The sequence below is a fragment of the Homalodisca vitripennis genome, chromosome 3 (assembly GCF_021130785.1).
Source record: "Homalodisca vitripennis isolate AUS2020 chromosome 3, UT_GWSS_2.1, whole genome shotgun sequence".
Taxonomy (NCBI): Eukaryota; Metazoa; Arthropoda; class Insecta; order Hemiptera; family Cicadellidae; genus Homalodisca; species Homalodisca vitripennis.
This window is the reverse complement of record NC_060209.1, coordinates 57,094,899-57,114,308: the sequence shown is the minus strand read 5'-3', so window position 1 is coordinate 57,114,308 and position 19,410 is coordinate 57,094,899. Positions and strand designations below refer to the sequence as shown.

At 33.1% G+C, this 19,410-nt stretch overlaps 1 protein-coding gene across 1 annotated transcript in view; it reads left to right on the top strand.

Moving 5' to 3' along the window:
- LOC124356929 (multidrug resistance-associated protein 1-like) overlaps positions 1-19,410 on the top strand; it is a 90,848-nt gene that overhangs the window by 33,812 nt on the left and 37,626 nt on the right. Inside the window, 8 exon segments of the mRNA XM_046808236.1 lie at positions 3,616-3,784; positions 6,658-6,809; positions 7,834-7,971; positions 9,493-9,639; positions 10,513-10,524; positions 10,527-10,599; positions 11,477-11,592; positions 11,594-11,677. Coding sequence (XP_046664192.1) covers positions 3,616-3,784; positions 6,658-6,809; positions 7,834-7,971; positions 9,493-9,639; positions 10,513-10,524; positions 10,527-10,599; positions 11,477-11,592; positions 11,594-11,677 — 891 coding nt within the window.

Sequence of the window (19,410 nt, the reverse complement as noted above, 5' to 3'; positions counted from 1 at the left end):
AAGGCAGAATTTTAATGTTTCCTTTATTCATAGTGAGAATATATTTTATTGATCTTTAAATTGAATTTGGTTTTGAGCGGAAATATTATTTTGTGACTCCTCTAGTCAAAAAAGTGATTTCCACAGAACTTTCCATCCATATATATGTATGTATATTTTTGTGTAATTGTAAATATGTCCGTGAACAAGCAAACATTTTCTTTAAAAAACTGGCTTAAGTTAGATTACATTTTTAACTTTTTAAATGACGTGGCACTTTATTTATAAGTGAAATTTAATTCATTAAAAGAATGTAAAAACTTATATCAACATATTAGTAATAATCTAAACTGCAGCTTTTATACTGTGAACAAAATTAAATGGGCCATATAAAAAGAGTCATCTGGAAAGTAATGTGTCCGATTTCTTATTAAAAATAAATAAAAACAGATTTTTCTCTTGAATCTTGAAATCAAAAGAATTTCTGACATCTTTCTTTATTTTTCAACTTAATTTCCATTTTGGTTTAACCATTCGTCATAATGTTCTTGCGAGCTTATGTTTGCTAATGTTGCAGAAGTCTGCCACCTGTGAGGATAACCATTCTTTATTCTTTAAAAGTACAATGTACAGTATGAATGGTGTCAGATACAACATTATGAAATTCGTAAAAAAATACATTATACGGGATAAAATTAAATAAAATAACAATTGCTTGTAAACAGTAATAATAAAAAAATAATTTGTTACAGTAAGCTTTTTAAAAAAAATTCATTAAATGAGTATATTGGCGTCATTACCAGGTACTCTTTCAATTTATTCCTAAACGTTTTAAAATGACATTCCTTTTTTATAGAACTTGGAAGATAGTTAAAAAACTCGATTCCTGCACATGATGGTCTCCTGGTATAGCTGTAACTTATGAGAGGGAAAGGCAAGATCATTTCTACCACGAGTATTGTATTAATGATATTTATCAAAAGTGGGTAAATCAATGCTGTTTCTTATGATATAAAGCAATGTGTCATAAACGTATTGGCAGAAAAAGGTTATAATTCCCAATTCGGAGAAGTGATGTTTTATAGAATCGTGCTAATTTAATTTGAAATGTATTCTAATTGCTTTGTTTTGCATTCAAAGAATTTAATTAATACTTTTAAAAGATGTGGCTCTATATACAATTAATTATTCCAAAAGCTGTATGGGAATGTATGAATGAAAAATGAACTATCCGTAATGTTTCTGTATTACTTATATGTGACATCTGTCTCAACATAAAAAAACCAAGCTAATATTTTACAGTCATGTCTCAACATGTTGACTGTATGATAACATCCTGTCAACATGGATTCCCGAGAATTTTGAACATTCTTCCAAAACATGATTATTAATAAAAATATTCATTCAATTAATATTTTTGTTTTGAGCTGTACAAAATGTTACATATTTTGTTTTGTTTGGGTTCATTTAAAGATTTATATTACTAAGAAACTGATTTATTTGAGCTAAATCTATGTAGGACGAGACTTCTAAATTATTTTTATGAGAAGTAGCTTTCTTTAGACTTATATCATTAGCATAAAATTTATCTGGTTTGCTAACTACTCTTAGCAATCCATTTAAATAATCTATTGTTTCACTGAACAAATGTCTGGAAAAATCCTGTTTCCTTCACAATCCTTCCATTGTCAAAAATAAACTTCAAACAAACGACATTTAAATAAATTATGAAAAGCAGAGGGCCTAAAATTGAGCCTTGTGGTACTCCATATTTATTCTTTTTCAAGAGAGATTGCACTGCTTCTTTATTATTAAACTTATCTATATAGTCTATTTCAACAAACTGTTCCTTATCATTTAGGTATGATCAAAATTAAGAGTGGCATCTTTTATTTAGACCTAAACTTGCTAATAACTGCAACAATTCTCATGTGAAACATTGTCAAAGGCTTTTGACATATCCATAAAAATTTTAACTATTTCATTCACCTTGTCATCAGTTTTGAAGCACTTATCATTGAGAAACAACTTTAGGTAGCGAAACAAGTGAAAGTTGCTCAGCACCGTGGCTGTACAGCGGGTGGTCTGTCTGTTCCCAACTAATGATTTGATGAGATTTTGGATATGGATAGCGGAAGTGGGGTCTGGCGTTGTCTTGTCAAGAGGACTCCAGATGTCAATAGGCTCTTCGCTTGTTCTGTATTGCACTTAAAAGTTTAGTCAGAGTATCACAATATGCGGCTGCATTTATTGTTCTTCCCTGTTTCATAAACTTGACTAACAATACTCCATGTCATCCCAAAACCCAGTCGCCATAACCTTGCATATTGAGATTGTTTGTTTAGCCTTGAATTTAACTGGTGATGTAACACCATTCTATTGACTGTCGTTTCATTTTTTTGTTATGTGAGAAACCCATGTCTCGCCACCTGTGACAATGTTTTCTAAAAGTGTATCGCCTTACTCATGATATCAAAAACCTAACTATATACCAAAAACTCAAGAACATAACCCATTCTTCTATTTTTTTGTTCTTCAGTAAGCAGACTGGGAATCCAACATTAACACAATTTCAAATGTTCCGAGACAATTTCAGGCAATGTCGTTTTACGTACGGTTGGAAATTCCTATGCTAATAATGAAATGGTAAGTCGCCAATCTTCATGAATCTTTTACCAACTACATTGAACAAAACTTCTGTGATTACAGATGACCGGCTAGGTCGTGGTTCATCATGGATATTTTCACGTTCATGTTTAAAAGTTCTCACCCACTTCCGCACTTTGATATATGTTACTCATCGCATTAGGGCTGTACACTTCACTTATGTGTCTTTGAATATCTATCTGCTGCTAGAACGTTCCTTGCTGTCATAAACTGGACATATTTTGCAGTCAGCGGATTGATCAATTGTTTTGAACATCTTAAATTCGTACAGTAAACAGCATTCTACAATCATTTCATTACAATTGGCATCATTTTGACTGCAAGGCATGCTGGGAGTTTGCGCTGTTGGCTTGCCGTTCAAATAGTTACAGTGAAACGGACCTTACTTTCCGGGTGACCCTCCTATAAACACATCTGTTGCTCAATATTTGTAAATATTACAAAAAGATGCATCATGCAGGCAAGAATACAACTTTGTTAAAAATAATCCTTGTTCATTAAGTTATTCAGGAAAAATTGTTCATAAGCAGATGTGGTTGGTAGTAAAAGAATGAGCATCTGAAAATCTGTTAAAGTCTGTCAAGACCTATTATATCTGAGAAGGTCTGTGCTCTATTTTGACTATCAATAAAATTGAAATTTAGAGGATCCAAATTATTATTTTTATAATTATAATTATATATTTTCATTAAGTAGGTCCTTTATAATTCAAAGACGTTTTGATTGTTGTATGGGTATTATGATACAACCCATTCATTCTCTTGAACTTTAATGAATGTTCATTTTTTAGATTTCTACTGTAGTGACAAATATTTACCACACTATTTATTATGACTAGATTATACAAGAAATAACAAGTTTTTAATAGATATGTCCATAACTATTGATTTTAAAAAAAACAGCTTTGGTTTTTACAAAAATAGCAGCAAGTGATTTACTTGTACACATTTAATGTTCTGTGTATATCAGTCACTGAAGCTGTCCAATGCTGCCCGTAAGCAATCAACACTAGGAGAGGTGATAAACTTGATGGCAGTGGATGCATCGGCTTTCCAGAAACTGATGGTGAGTCTCACACTCATCTGGTCTGCACCCTTTCAGATCATAGTTGCACTCTATTTCCTGTGGCAGTTCCTCGGTAAGTCTCTACATATTTTTGGTTATTAAAACTTATAGTTGTAGAGAATTTAAAAATAAAATGATCCTTATTTGTATTTAACTGTGATTGATTGTAGATGGGACTAGCCAAAGTAAATACTCAATTGTAATCATTAACAGGTTTATCAATAAATGCTTTAATATCAGGTGTTCTGGCCATAAAGACTGGGTGGCACAAATTGTTGATATTCAACAAAACATTAATTAATTGGTAATAAATTTATACACAGATCCAGGCAACTGGAATTAGTACAGATCTTTTAAGTTAGGAGTTCTTTTATAATAAGGACAGTAAAAAATCTGTAAAAATGCGAAGCAAGATTATACAGAGTTAACACCATTTATTCAAGTATATGCGAGGGCTATCCAGAAAGTAGATTACGTTTTGCTCTGTAGCCGCTAGGGCCATTTTGATGTCAGGGCGTTTTTCCATTCAGTAGCTATCCAGCCATGCTAGTGAGAGGTTATTCTTGCTCCTTACAATAGCAATTAATGTGTGACGTAATTGAAAATACCACGATTTGTGAAGTGCGGTCAGTAATACTAAGCGGTTTTGTTGGCTAAGCATAACTAACCAATTGAGATTTATTGCCAACTTTGGGGTTTATGGTAATGATGTGATTACTGATGATGGAGTGGGTCAGTGGTAGGTTTAAAATTTCCGAACTAATGTGCATGATGATGAACGAAACGGACAGTCTAGCACTGTGACCAATGAAATCTTCTCTAAAGTCGATGAGAAGATTAGAGAAGACCGCCAATTCACAATAAGAGAACTATCACTTAGTTTTCCTCAAATTTAAATTGTTACACAAAATTAAATGACCCTCTGAAATTAATTGTGACCTTTTTTATGACTCTCTTACTGTTCTCAAAGAATATGTAAAATAAAGTATATTGTCTATTAATTGTCTATTGTTTAAATTGTTATGCAGAAGTTGGTTTACCATACTTTTTGTGCAAGAAGGTAGTGAAAATCTTAACAGAAACCCATAAAAATCAGCGTATGGCTGATTCATTGACATTTTTGGACACTTACGAAAAAGATGGTGACCTGATGCTCGATCAAATCATTACGGGATATAAGACTTTGGTAAAACACGTGATTTGCAAAATCAAATTATAGTCTCCAAAAATACAAGGAAATACATGTGAACATTGTCATGGAAGATTATGGCAACTGTTTTTTTGGGATAGGAAAGGAGTTCTTGTTGATTTCTTAGAACATGGTACAACAATAAATTCTACGAGGTATTGTGAAACTTTGCAAAAGTTAGAAGAACTAATAGAACACAAGAGCAGAGGTAAGTTAAGTTCAAAAATTTTGGTTATATTTTTTTAACGCTGTAATTTCAAAACTAGTTCACCGTTATCAAAAATGCCTAAATTAGTATGGAGGCTATGTAGATCAATAGTATTTTAGTGTCACTTTTAATGTATATAATACAATTTTTTCCTTGTACTTTGTTTTTTGTCTATATCAAAACGTAATATACTTTCTGGATAGCCCTCGTACATTACATATACAGAATGGCATCAGAATATAAAATAAGATCTACTATATAGTAAAATTAAAAAACTTAGTTATATAAGTTTTTCAACTGCTTGCTTCTTATTCGTTGAAACCTCCACTTTCTCTACAGACTCTCCTAAATATTAAATGAGCATCTGTATGTAGGAATTAGATGTGACTATGTTTTCAGGATTTGAATTTTATAAATAAGCTCAGCATTTAAAACTTTTTTATGATGTTATCAGAGAGGAAACTGTGGTTACAATTTTATTTATTAATCTTATATTAACTCTTTGATGGCCATGGGCTGATATACTGGCTCTGGAATTATATTTGTGAAACGGCCGTGATCTCTGAACTATAAAATCATCACCTCCATACATATTGGCAACCTCCATTTTATTACAATATTCCCTTACTTCTTAGTTTTGGTTTTTAATATAATATCAAATGAAACCTAAATAAATATCCTTTCAGATTATTATAAATATTTTAATTTTTGTTCACTTTTTTTGGTACAATAAAAAGACACAATGTGGAAGGCAGTGATGTACCAAACCAAAAGTTTGGTTCCCTTTGGAAGCAGTTGTTTGTTTATTATTACTATGCATTTTTATGTTTATATGTATAAAGTGTGTAGACAATTGTGTGAATAAGAGAAAACTATATCCTTTGTTCAAAGTTTGTTATTAACTATACAAGATTTGAAAGGATAATAGTATTTCGGACATAACTACAATGATAATTTCGGAAATAAAGTACAAAGACAAACGCATTAAAATAATCTGTGTTGTAGGTCCTGCAGTGTTGTCTGGTCTTGGCTTTATGATTTTCATGATTCCTGTTAATGTGTGGCTGGTGTGGCAAAATAAGAGACTTCGAACTATGCAAATGAAGTACAAAGACAAACGCATTAAAATAATCTGTGTTGTATAGGTCCTGCAGTGTTGTCTGGTATTTGGCTTTATGATTTTCATGATTCCTGTTAATGTGTGGCTGGTGTGGCAAAATAAGAGACTTCGAACTATGCAAATGAAGTACAAAGACAAACGCATTAAAATAATCTGTGTTGTATAGGTCCTGCAGTGTTGTCTGGTATTTGGCTTTATGATTTTCATGATTCCTGTTAATGTGTGGCTGGTGTGGCAAAATAAGAGACTTCGCACTACGCAAATGAAGTACAAAGACAAAAACGTTAAAATATAGGTCTGTGTTGTCTGGTCTTGGCTTTATGATTTTCATGATTCCTGTTAATGTGTGGCTGGTGTGGCAAAATAAGAGACTTCGCACTATGCAAATGAAGTACAAAGACAAAAACATTAAAATAATCTGTGTTGTAGGTCCTGCAGTGTTGTCTGGTCTTGGCTTTATGATTCTCATGATTCCTGTTAATGTGTGGCTGGTGCGGCAAAATAAGAGACTTCGAACTATGCAAATGAAGTACAAAGACGAACGCATTAAAATCATGAGTGAAGTTCTGTCAGGTATAAAGGTGAGAATTCTATTGAATTGTATTAAGATAGTTGTACCTATTAGTAATAAATCTGATGCAATACTGTATGAAGTTTTACACTTATCAGAGTTATTCTTGTTTGATACCTCATGGATTTCATAATATTCTGGCAATAAAACAATATTGTTATACCATTTAAATGTAATGTTTCAAATAAAGATGGTATATTGGTTGTTAAGCTATAATCTCATTATAATAGCTTAAATTGACCAAATCTGAAGTAATGTATGATTTTTATACTTTTAGTGGGCAACTTTTAACCGTGCTGCAACACTTATTTGTCGGGTTTATTTTTACAATCATAAGTTATTATTAATATTTGTAATTGCAATTTTCTAACATTATAAATAAAATGTAATATAACTGTATGGTATGTACGTTTATATATATGCTGTTATAGACAGCATGAAAAATTGGTTACATATGTCACACTATGTCTTTCACTAGGTTTTCAAAATTGTTGCACAGCTCAAAACTTAACTCAGAACTGGGTAAATTAAAATCAGTAATACACTGCCATACATACTCACCATGCTAGAAACTCATGAAACACATTGCACAGTAGAATATAAATAACTAGACAATGGGCTAAACTAAAAGTAAACATTAATCAATCTCAAATTTTCTTCAGCAATTTTAAATTTTAAATTACTCAAAAAATTAATGTATTAACTAATTTAAATTTATTGATTTCAGTAAGAATAAAATTCTTATACAGTACATATTTCAGTCATATGATTTTTTAACATTTGTCTTTACACATATAGCTAAAAATTTTAAATATAATAAGACATTACATTAAAAATAATAAGATAGCAGATGCCTAAAAACATATATATATATATATTTTTTTTTGTTAATCCCATCAAATCAATGGCTCACAAGGGATTAATTAATAAATCTTAGTGATTTCATATAGATGTAAGTTTTTAATTTAATGAATTGTGAATCAATGTTAATTTTGATTTTTACAATAATAAATCACTGTTGTGTTTTCTTGTAGGTATTGAAGTTATATGCTTGGGAGCCTAGCTTTGAACAAAAAATCAACAACATTAGACGGAAAGAGATAAATGTTCTGAGAACTGCCGCATACTACAACACTTGCAGCAGTTTTGTGTACCTCATGACTCCATATCTGGTAAAAGTTTGGAGTAACTGTACATTCCCAAACTATACTAGTTTGTCTAGTTATACTAGGTATACTATAGTAGTTAAACATGTCTCTTATGTAGAAATTTTTAGTTCAAGAAACAAATAGATTAGAATAACCAAGACCCTGATAACAGACCAGAAACTTTGTGAAGATTTGGCAAACTTCTCATGGGCTTTTAAAGACTGTTGCCATTTTTGAGAATTAAAGGGAAAAGATTTTTAGAGAAGCAAAGTTAGGACTATAAGGTTCCCTCTATCTCCTAACCTCAGGTAGCTTGGTGACTGACTCACTAGCTACTAAGAATTCAATAATTTGTGTTAATTAGTGGTCATTAATTTCTAGTCATCTAGACTGCCAAGTACATAGTATGGAAACATATTTGTATTGTAGTTTAGCAGATTTCATGTATTACATTTGGTTCAATATTACAAATTATTAATTGCTTACAAAGGGTTTGGCCTAACACCTATCAAAAGAATACTACTAGTTTACAGAACTTACATAATTTGACTGCATCATTCATCGCAAACAAAAAATATTTTGAGAAATGGCAATGGTAATTATATTTAAACATTAATCCTTTTACTAGCGACACTAAGATTTCAATTCTGCCAGAAAAAAAATTGTCTGATACATATATAACAGACATCTTTTTTGTTTTTATTGGATACTGTTATATCCAAAACCTGAAATATTTTAATTTTGGTTATTTAAAAGCAATGAGAAATGCCCTGTGAAGCACTTTGGATTTATATTTTTGTTGTAAAAAATCAAGAACCGTGTGTGTGTGGCACACAAAGGAAGATTACATGCTTTTGACAGCATGGATCTTAAAAAGTGATGGCCGAGTTCTTCTAAATTAAAAAAATATATAGAGATAAGGTTTGGGTAGATGTTTTATGCTGTAATTTGTGGTGTACATTTTGTAAACTCGTGTATAACAAATGTGTACACAAACTGAAAGTGTTTATGTGAAGTAAAGTTCTTCTATCAATAGCAATGGCCAAAACCTGGAGTTTTGCAAAGTGTTGAGTTTTGGGAACATCTTCATAACTCAGGTATTTTTCAACATAGAACATTCAAATTTTGTATATGGTGTAAACAATTGTACTAGTTTATAGTGATATCATGCTTTATAATTTTAGCATAATATTAAAAGTATACTATCATTTTTTTATCAATCTTAATTTTTTAAATTATACATTTGGTTTCCATTAAAATATTTTGTTGTAAAACAGCATTTAAATATGATTAAATTAAATTAAAAACTATAAAAATCCAATGGTAAATAAAAAAGATAGAGTTTTTTTTTTTAATTTATGCCCAGCAGCCAATCTCTTCCTTGGAAATCTTAGCTAATACATTAAGAAGGGCTGGCAGTAAAATGTTTATAGCAATATGGAGTTCTAAATAATAAGCATTAGCAATAATTTCAACATTTCTCTTCACAATTTTCACAACTTAATGTAGTAGTTAAAGTGTCAAAGTGTGTTTATTGATTTCCAGGTAGCTCTTGCATCATTTGCATGTTTTGTTCTGTATGATGATCACAACATACTGGATGCTCAGACAGCCTTTGTGTCTTTGTCATTGTTCAACATCCTGAGGTTTCCTCTGTCCATGCTTCCTCAGGTCTTGAATACCTTTGTCTTGGTGAGATTACATCACTATTTACCAAGTTATAGATGTATGAAAACAGAAATCTTAAAGTGGAATCCACTGTTATTTGATCATTGACAACAAAGTATTTGTTCAGCACTAACAAATTGTACAACACTGAATGATCCACCACAAATATTTGAATCGATAGTCACCTGCAAATGTACAACATTAATGATGTATCACAAAACTGAAATAAACTTAGATTTAAATCAAAATTGTAATTTTTAAAATTTCTCTTCATTATTTATATTAGAGAAAATTTTGTGATTGTTTGCTGAAAGATTTTACTTTTCAGTTAAAATGTCCATTTTGGGATCCCCAAGTGGTTACTCATGTACATGTGTACGTAAAAATAAGCCATAAAAACAAGACAGTTTAGTTTTGAATAAACTAGAGATGTGGGTGTACTTAGACAGTAGCCAGGTATGTTTCATTTTAACCGTTTTAGATTTTTTACTAATAAATCACGTTTTTGATGTGAGAAACTAAATTTTCATGCCTCTGTTCAGTCTTCACACCAAATGTACAATATTTTTACAAGCCTAATTTTACCTTTACTGACTGCAGCTATATAGCTATATAGTCATCATTAAGATGTAATCATGTTTTGTCAAAATACTAAAAACATAACATTTAAATTATAGGATCATATACATGAAGTTCAAACTTTGACTGATCCAGGTTCATATCAGTATATTTAGTATATTCTTGTCTATGGCATTTTATTACAGTTTCTTGCTTTAAATTAGACTCAAGTATCTTATTCAATGTTATATAAGATTTTATTTTACTATCAGTACCACTATCACGTGTACTTTTATAATTTTTTGACATAATTTCTTTAATTAAAATGTTTTTTTTCAGACAGCTGTTTCTATATAAAAAGAATTAACAAATTTTTAAATAATGAAGAGTTGGATCCACATTCAGTTACACATGACCATTCTGAAGGTAAGTTTATCTTTTATACTGTTGAGTTTTCATATTGAATTGATTTGAAGTGTACTTAATTCACGATAGTAAATCTGGAATACTTGAATGGTATCAATGCATTACTAAACTAATAAATTATACTAAATTATAACAATTTATAATTGAGTAAGAATGACAAATCATCAGTTTGATGTTGTTCATAACAATTACAAGGGACCTTTATCTGCACATGCGATTCAACTTAATCAAAATAAATTAGAAAATTGCTTCAACCTAAAAAGAATTAACTATTTAGAGCTAAATCACAACCAAAGTTCTAGTCTGATTAATTTAAGAAATGATTAAATTGCACCTCAATTAATTTTAAAATCAAGGCAACGAGATGAGTTAAATGTAAGATGATGTTTTTCCTTCTTTTAAATAAAGTTTAAGTTCTATGTAAAAATTTATAAATATTCTACACATAACTGATGAAAAACTTGCTTGTTTCATGATATTCATTTGTTAAAGTTATTTGTTTGTTATATTATTTATTGGTGTGAGTTTTGTTTGTTTCTTTTGTTAATCAGTGGTTTTCTGATGAAGGGTTCTAGGAACCTGAAAATTAAAAACATGAACACTGATATTCTTGTTTTTCTCTAACTTCTACCTACTTGCAAGTTAATATATAACCTAATACAATATAACGCATGATTAAAAATAACATACATAAAGATTATATACAAATTCACTGTTTTACTATACAAATAAGTTGTCAATACAATATATAAAGATAGCGTTCTCTTTTCTTTATTCATTTTGTCAGAAAAATAAAAACTGGAATTCTTGAAACTCTAATTAAGTACATATTGTATCTTTAGTTTTATGAATGAATTATCATGATTTTCCACAATAGGAGATCCAATAGTGGTGGAGGATGGAACATTTTCATGGGAATCTGGAGATGATAACAGTATTGTGTTGAGAAACATCAATGTGCGTGTGCCTGCAAGCAGCCAGGTGGCTGTGGTGGGGTTCGGTTGGCTCAGGAAAGAGCTCTCATCCTGTCACTGTGCTGGTGAGATGGATAAACTCCTCAGTCAAAGTTAACACCAAGGTTAGTTTCAATATTGGCTATAGAGCGTTAGCAAAGCCTATTACTCAAGGAGTTGGAAAAATGTTATTTCTATCTGTGTCGGTTTTTGCATGGATATCTTGAGAACAAACTGACGGACCTATAGACTTGAAATTTCCGCATTGAAGTCTTCATTTAAACATAGAGGAAATATCGAGCGATTCATTGTCACACTATAAAATTAATAAAACAAACTGAGTACAATCATACAAACAATTTAACATGTGACTTTAAGTGACACAAGTAGCAATAGACTTTGAAAATTTTGCACTCTTGTACTTTATACTACAGATGTTTTGATTCAATACGTTGATACGTGGCTCTTTTTTCACTTGACTCAAAAAACAAATTTTTCTAATATTTTATACAAAATACATAATAAAATCAACACAAGTGCCTAATGCTTGGACAGTCATGAATTTTCCAATATAATTGAATGCAATCTCAATAATCTAGACAATCATGCAAATTACTGATTACTTAAAACGTTTCGTACTTTTCTCTATAAACAAACATACATAGACCAGGGTTTTAAGCAGTGAGTTACATTTTTTGCAAGCAAAAGTGTACAAAATTTCAGACTTTTTAATAGCAAAAATATTTGTCCTTTAGTAAATTACCCCCTACCTCTAAAATATACTCAAGACTTAAGTCTATTTATACATAAAAAAAAAAGAAATAAAAACATAATAAAGATATATAACTAAAAAAAATTTAAAATAAAATAATATAAAGAAGAAATAAACAAAAAAAAAAAAAAAAAAAAAAAATAATAATAAAAACAATACGCTAAACCCTAAAATAAGATAAATATAAAAAAACAATTACCTGTTTCAATATAATTTATAAAAAAAACTATAAAAAAATAATAATTACGCTAAATAAAATTCACATTCAAACACAAAAAAAAAAAAAAAAAAAAAAAAAAAGCTATCTAATAAAAAACACAAACAAAAAAAAAAAAGATACCACAAAAACAAACACACTCAAAAAAACCAAAACACAACAATAAATCCAAAAACATACAAAAAACAAAACACCAAAAAAAACAAACTTAACAACAACACAAATCACCACCACAGTAATAAACAAACTTAAACCAATACCACCAAATACAGCACTAACCAATCACCCCCCCCACCACCACCACTCCCCACAGCCCAACACCCCCCACCCCGCCCACACCACCCCCCCACCAATCCTACCAACCCCTCAGACCCACTCCCCAGCCAATACCAACCCCACCCCCCCCACACACCAAACAAACCCCTTCCAACCCTGCGCCAATACCCACCCCCCGCACCCCTCCAACCACCTCCCCCCCCACCACCCCCCCTGACCACCACCTCCCACCTCACACCCAAGCCCATACACACCCCCCCCCACCCCCCCCCCCCTACCTACCCCCCCCCCCCCGACCCCCCTCCCCACCCCCCCCCCCCCCCACACCACCCACCTCCACCCGACCCCCCACCCCACCACTATCCCCCCCCCTCCACCCCCCCCCCCACCCCTCCCATCCCGTAGGATTATAGGATCAAACAACCCACACCCACAACACACCCCGTACAACCCTAGCAACACACATAACCCAACCCAACACCACACCAGCTCAACACGAACCCCCCCCACCCCCTAAAACAAACCACACCCACCACAACACTCCCTCCCCTCCCCTCCCCCCCCCCCCCCCCCCCTCCACGACCCAGCACCTCCCCCCCCCCCCACACAGACACACACCAACCCACACCCCACACCCCCGCCCACCACCCCCCCCTACTCCTCCCCCCCCAACCCCCCCCCCATAAAATCCAAATTACCCCCCACCCCCTACCACCTAGTATACCACTACACCCGCCACCACCCCCTCCCGCCGTACCCACCACCCCACCCCCCCACCCCCCCCCCCCCCCCCCTCCACTCCTGATATCCCCCCCCCCGCAACCCCCCCACCCCCACCCCACCACCGCACCTCCCCCCACCACCTGCCCCCCAGCCACCACCCCCCACCCATCACCCGCTCCCCCCACCCCCTTCCCCACCGCCTTACACAACATAATCCGAACCACCCCCTCACCAACACCCCACTCGACCCCCGCCCCACACCCACAGCCCCACATCCCCCCCCTGTCTCCCCCCCTACCCCATCCACGGCCGCACCCACCCCCCCCCAACCCCCCCCCATCCCCAAACATCCCCACCTCACCCCCGCACCCCCCTAAATCCCGCCGGGCCCGGCCCCCCCGAGCGGCTCCGGCGGGGCGGCCGGGCGCGGGGAGAGCGTGGCGGGGGGCTGTCTGGGGCTGGCGTGGGTATTGATTTTGGTGCGGGGGTGTGGGATTGTGTTGTTCTTTCTGGTGACTCGTGCGCGCGTGTTCGGTCACCGTTATCAAATGTATACTGTTCGCGTCTTTTCTCATTCTGGGGTCTGTGAGGCTACAAGTAGTTCATAAACTACTAACTAGACACCGCAATTTTTCGATAAGACGCACACATATTGGAGATCTCAAGCTGCCCAGACAGCCCCACCAAGCTATTAATACAGTACGTACAAATACTTTTGCTAAGAAAAGTCTGAAAATTTTGTAGCACTTTTTTGCTGCAAAAAATACATAAACACAGCATAAACCCTAGACTCTATGTATTCTTTTGTCATAGTGAAAGTACAGGAACACTTGTAACTAATCAGTAATTTGCATCTAGAGTTCTACTGTCTTAGTATTCTGCAATTCAAGTATCATTTTATGTATAATACAATTATCAATAATTAATAGCATGTGTTCAGCAGAGATACCAAATAAATGTCATATTCGCAAACGGTCTTAAGTTCATAACACTTTTAGCCTCCCGAACCAATTTTTATATTCATAAAATACTGTTGAAAAAATATTTAAAACCTCAATCATAAAAAGATTTTCATGAAGAGGTATAATAATTCAAAACAGTTTTGTAGAAAAAAAAATTTGAATTTATTTTAAAATAAAAAAACCTAAAGTCTTCTCTCAATATGAAATTTTATATTCTGGTGTTTTTTTTTGTGAATTTGTTATAAAGAATGATACGGGAGGTTTTAACATCAAGTTATATTAAAAAAACTAATTAGGCCCCAAGGGGTCATGTGAAGAGTGTGTGGTAGAGTAGAAGTTCATGGGAGAAATGCCTCGTAAAGCAGACAGGTGAGAAGGGATGAGAAGGCGGGAAGAAAGAACCAAGAGGAAGACCGAGAGGAAGATTGGGAGTAACCAATGTGTGAGAGACATATGAGAGAATGGGACAACAGAAAAAACAGGGGAGGAATGAGAGACCTGGAATGATAGACCAAAAAGTGGAGGACTGCTGAAGTACGACGACCCTGATAACGAAACGTCAGATGATGATGATGATGAAATTAGGCCCAATTGACATCATTAGATATGTTTTGTATTCCTTTGTTTTGTAACACCAAAGTTTAAACCACATTGAAATGGATTCCATATTTACTATGAACCTCATATAGATCATAAGATATGTTTAAATCGTTGTGCTTAACCATTTACAATGGTTAAAATGTTTTAAATTTATTTAAAAAATAAAATCTGACTATAATCATAACCTCAAAAAAACTCTGGGGTACTATTTACAGATGCCAAAACATGATGTTTAGAAGCGACAACATCCATTTTTTAATTTCATATGTGTGTCATCCCACTGCACACCCAGCACCGCTGTCATAGGAACAACCATACCATTCATTAGTTACTACCTCACATCGTAACTTTTGTATTGATAACCTAGTTTTGAACGTTAACTAGTAACTATCTAATTCAGTAAAAAATTACGGGAGTTAAATTAAAATTTAACTTGTTTATCCTTGAGTCAATACATTAGAAGCAAATTGTTTACAAACATTAAATTTTTAAGTATGCAACCTCCCTATGTAATGGAACTGTAAATAGTACAATAGGTAAAACATCATCAAGTCAGTTTAATAGGGGTAAATATTATAATCAAAAAGGTATTGAAATACACATATGTATCGTTCATGGTTTATAGCAAAAAATCTGATATTTTTTCAAATAATAGACCTATTCCTTCCAAATTTTAACTTTTATATAAAGTTTAAATTTCTAGAATTAATGATATTAAGCCTTTAACATCATAAACAGGTGAATCTCAAAAAGTTTAGGCATTCTTGTAATAAGTACCAGGTACTTTTTTGTTAGTTTATTGTCCTTTTGAAAAATTTGTAAAATAACAATAAATAATATTATTATATGAAAATTTAAAGAATAAGTAAGCGAATGTGGTTACGTAGTTTCAAACAACTAATAAACAATTAAAAAAGTAAAATGACTTTTAAACTACATTTTTTTAATGATTGCTGGTCTTTTTTATGCTTGTTTATGCCCATTCCGTTAAGACTGTTAAACTGTGTGTGCATGAAACAACAAACATAGTAAGGTGAGAGAGTCAGCGTAGTACAAGACCTGTAATCATCTGATCAAACTGCCTAAAGCATGGTAAAGTGCCAGTTACATTATTATTGTCACAATGTAGTGTTGCATAGCTTGTTGAGTAAATAAACTCAATTTAATCCCTTTTTAAAAAAGAGTGACAAAAATTTAAAATATTAAGTATTTGTAGTACAGAATTAACTATTTATTTTTAACATTTACTTAGGGCAGCATAGCAAATGTGCCACAAATAGCTATGGATCCAAAATGCACCTTAGGAAAACATCACTTGTGCACACCGAGTTTGAACATGAGCACATTCAATAAAGTGGTCAAGGCTTGTGCACTGGAACTAAGATTTGGAAATGTTGCCTGGAGGAGACATGACTGAAATTGGTGGAAAAGGTAATCAATTAGTGGCTATATACCATACTCTTAATCTCTAGATATAATTTTACCATTTTAAACATTTTAAAAAAACTTATAAATACTAAGGGGGTTATAAATATAGCAAATAAATTTTTTTTAACAATGATATTAACTACTAATTCTAAATTTTTAGCAATTGTACAATGTGTCATAACCCTTGTATGGTATCCCTGAGTGAGGCCAGAAACCAGCGTATCAAGTCCCCTAGCAAGAGCTGTCTACAGCAAGGCCGACGTGTACTTGCTCGATGATACCTCCTCAGCGCCGTTGACTCTCATGTCGGTAAAACACATCTTCGAGAATGTTTGATTGGACCCAAAGTAGCTCTTCATGGAAAGTAAAATATACATTACCTCTTTAATTAAAATTTATCTCTTCCACTAATTCACTTTGAAAAGAAATCCTTGTAAAAATCTTGTTTCAAAAAACTTCCTAAATAGTTTTAAAAATTTTGTTTAAATTTCCATGCAAGTAATTTTATTTGTCTAAATTTTGTTATATTTGTTACTAATGTACTAATGTCATTTTTTCTCAGCCAGTAATTTACAAATAGTATAAGTATTTGTTCTGGAATGACATGGTTTGTCCTAAAGTAAAGACTCTTTGGTCAGGTAATCTATCCAATCACTACTATTGTTAAAAATCTTCAAAATAGTCTCTTTGTCCCACTTTTTAACTTTCTTTTACATATTTTAAATTTTTATTTTAATTTTTTTTCACTCATTGGTTAGAGTGCTAGGAGATTCTTTTATACCCAACATTTTTACCCTAAGGGCTCCCAGAATGGCTCCAGGTTTTTGTGTTTGCTCTGATACTTAATTGGCCATTGAATAAATGATATGGTGACTTTGTAAGCACCTTAAACTGACAATTTTATATATACAGCTAGTAATTTTTATTGACTTGTACAGAGCTTTAGGTGGTATTGACCAAAATCGAATTTAAAAAACCCACATATGGGTGGTAAACGGAAATGCTCTTAAATTAATATCTTACTTATCAAACAGTGAACTGGTATGTACAAAATAATATAAATCTTTTTCCAGTGGGTCTTCTCTAGATTTGGATTGCCAAAGGGATCTTTATTGGTCCCACACAATTTTTGGTGTATACTCCACTCACTAATACGTATTTTCCATACAAATTTTGCAGATGATACTTTAATTGTTCTTAAAGAGCAATCACTGGATGTGTAGCTATAGTTAAATGAGAAAAAAGCAATTGAATCCAATTAGATGAGTGGTTTGTAAAACATGGAATACTTTGAAATCTTAATAAGAAGAATCAGTGAATCCACATATATTGGCCTGAAACATTTTAATTCAAATGGTATAATATAGTTGATAAGGTGACGGGTCTTTTACAACTACTAATCGTTGACGTCAACGACCCTTATTTATTGGAAAATACAAATAAGACAGGTCATTTCTCTACCAGGTCGTTGAGACAACGACCCCATTTTGATATTTAAAGATTTTCCTACATAGGTTCGATTGTGACAACGACCCAGTAAAATGAATGAAAAGGGTCAATTACTCCAACTGGTTCAAGCAACGAACGCCCACTTTTTGCCATTTAGATTAATATTTCAAAAGATGGGGTCGTTGTCTCAACGACCCTAAATTATATTAAATGCTTATATTGAAAGAAACCAGGTCTTTTACCAACCATTCTTTGTGTCACGGACCACAATGGAGAAAGTATAAGCATTGTGAAGAAGGGTCCGTAGCGACAACAACCCGATTTTTAACTCAATGGATAAATGTAATATAGTAATAGGGTCGGTTGAAGACAACGACCTACCATTTAACTGATCAGAGGTTCTTTTAGTCTACTAGGGCCTTTGTGTCAACTGCCGTGCAGCCGGAACATTGAGGCGAGATGTTACTGCCACCCATCGTACGGCGCTGAATGTTGCGCTCGTATTGATGTAGCGTACATTTTCTCTTGCCACTATAAATTTAACAAATGTAATAATTTGTTTTGTATTCATTTAAATTATATTAATATAAACCCCTTACCGGAATACAGGATAATACTTTATAAGCAGAAATGATAAGACATTACCAAGTAAGAGTGATAAAAATGAATGCAAATAATATATTAAAAATGGAAATTGTAACCAGATAAATAGCAATTCTAAATATCAAGAATATAGAACAAATTAATAATAGTAGATAGAAAACCTGGAATAACAAATTACCTTGTTTTCTTTATTTTATGGTTGGTAGTTTTTTTTGTTAAAATAGCCATATATATAAATAAATATAAATATATATTAATATATGCTATTTAACAACTACCAACCATAAATACAAGAAACAATGTATTTGTTATTCAGTTTTTTATCACTAATTAATAATTTGATCTATATTCTTGATATTTAGAATTGCTGATTTAATCGTTACAATTTCCATTTTTAATATTTTTTGCATTCCATTTTTATATATATATATATATATATATATAATTACATTACATTTTGGTCGTAGTGTTATGGATTCTGGAGGGTTTGTGATCGTGAAAAACCTAAATATCTCCCGTAGATTCCATATAAGGTAAATTGCAACTGTTTATTAATTACATGCACCTAAAAGTTCCTTACCACCATTTTGTATTCTATTATTTTTGTATCAAATTGTTTTGTCAAATTTCAAACATTTGTATCTGGTTTTGAAAATTTTAAATTTTTTTTTTTTGGGAAAAAAAAAAATAAAGTTATTACTGTTCTGTTGGAAGCACACTTTGCAAAAAGAGTTTACGGGACAATGTTAATATGCTGGGGGCCCACCCCCCCCCCCCCCCACCCTTTTTTTTGATTTTTATTTGGATAAAAATACACATACAATTTAT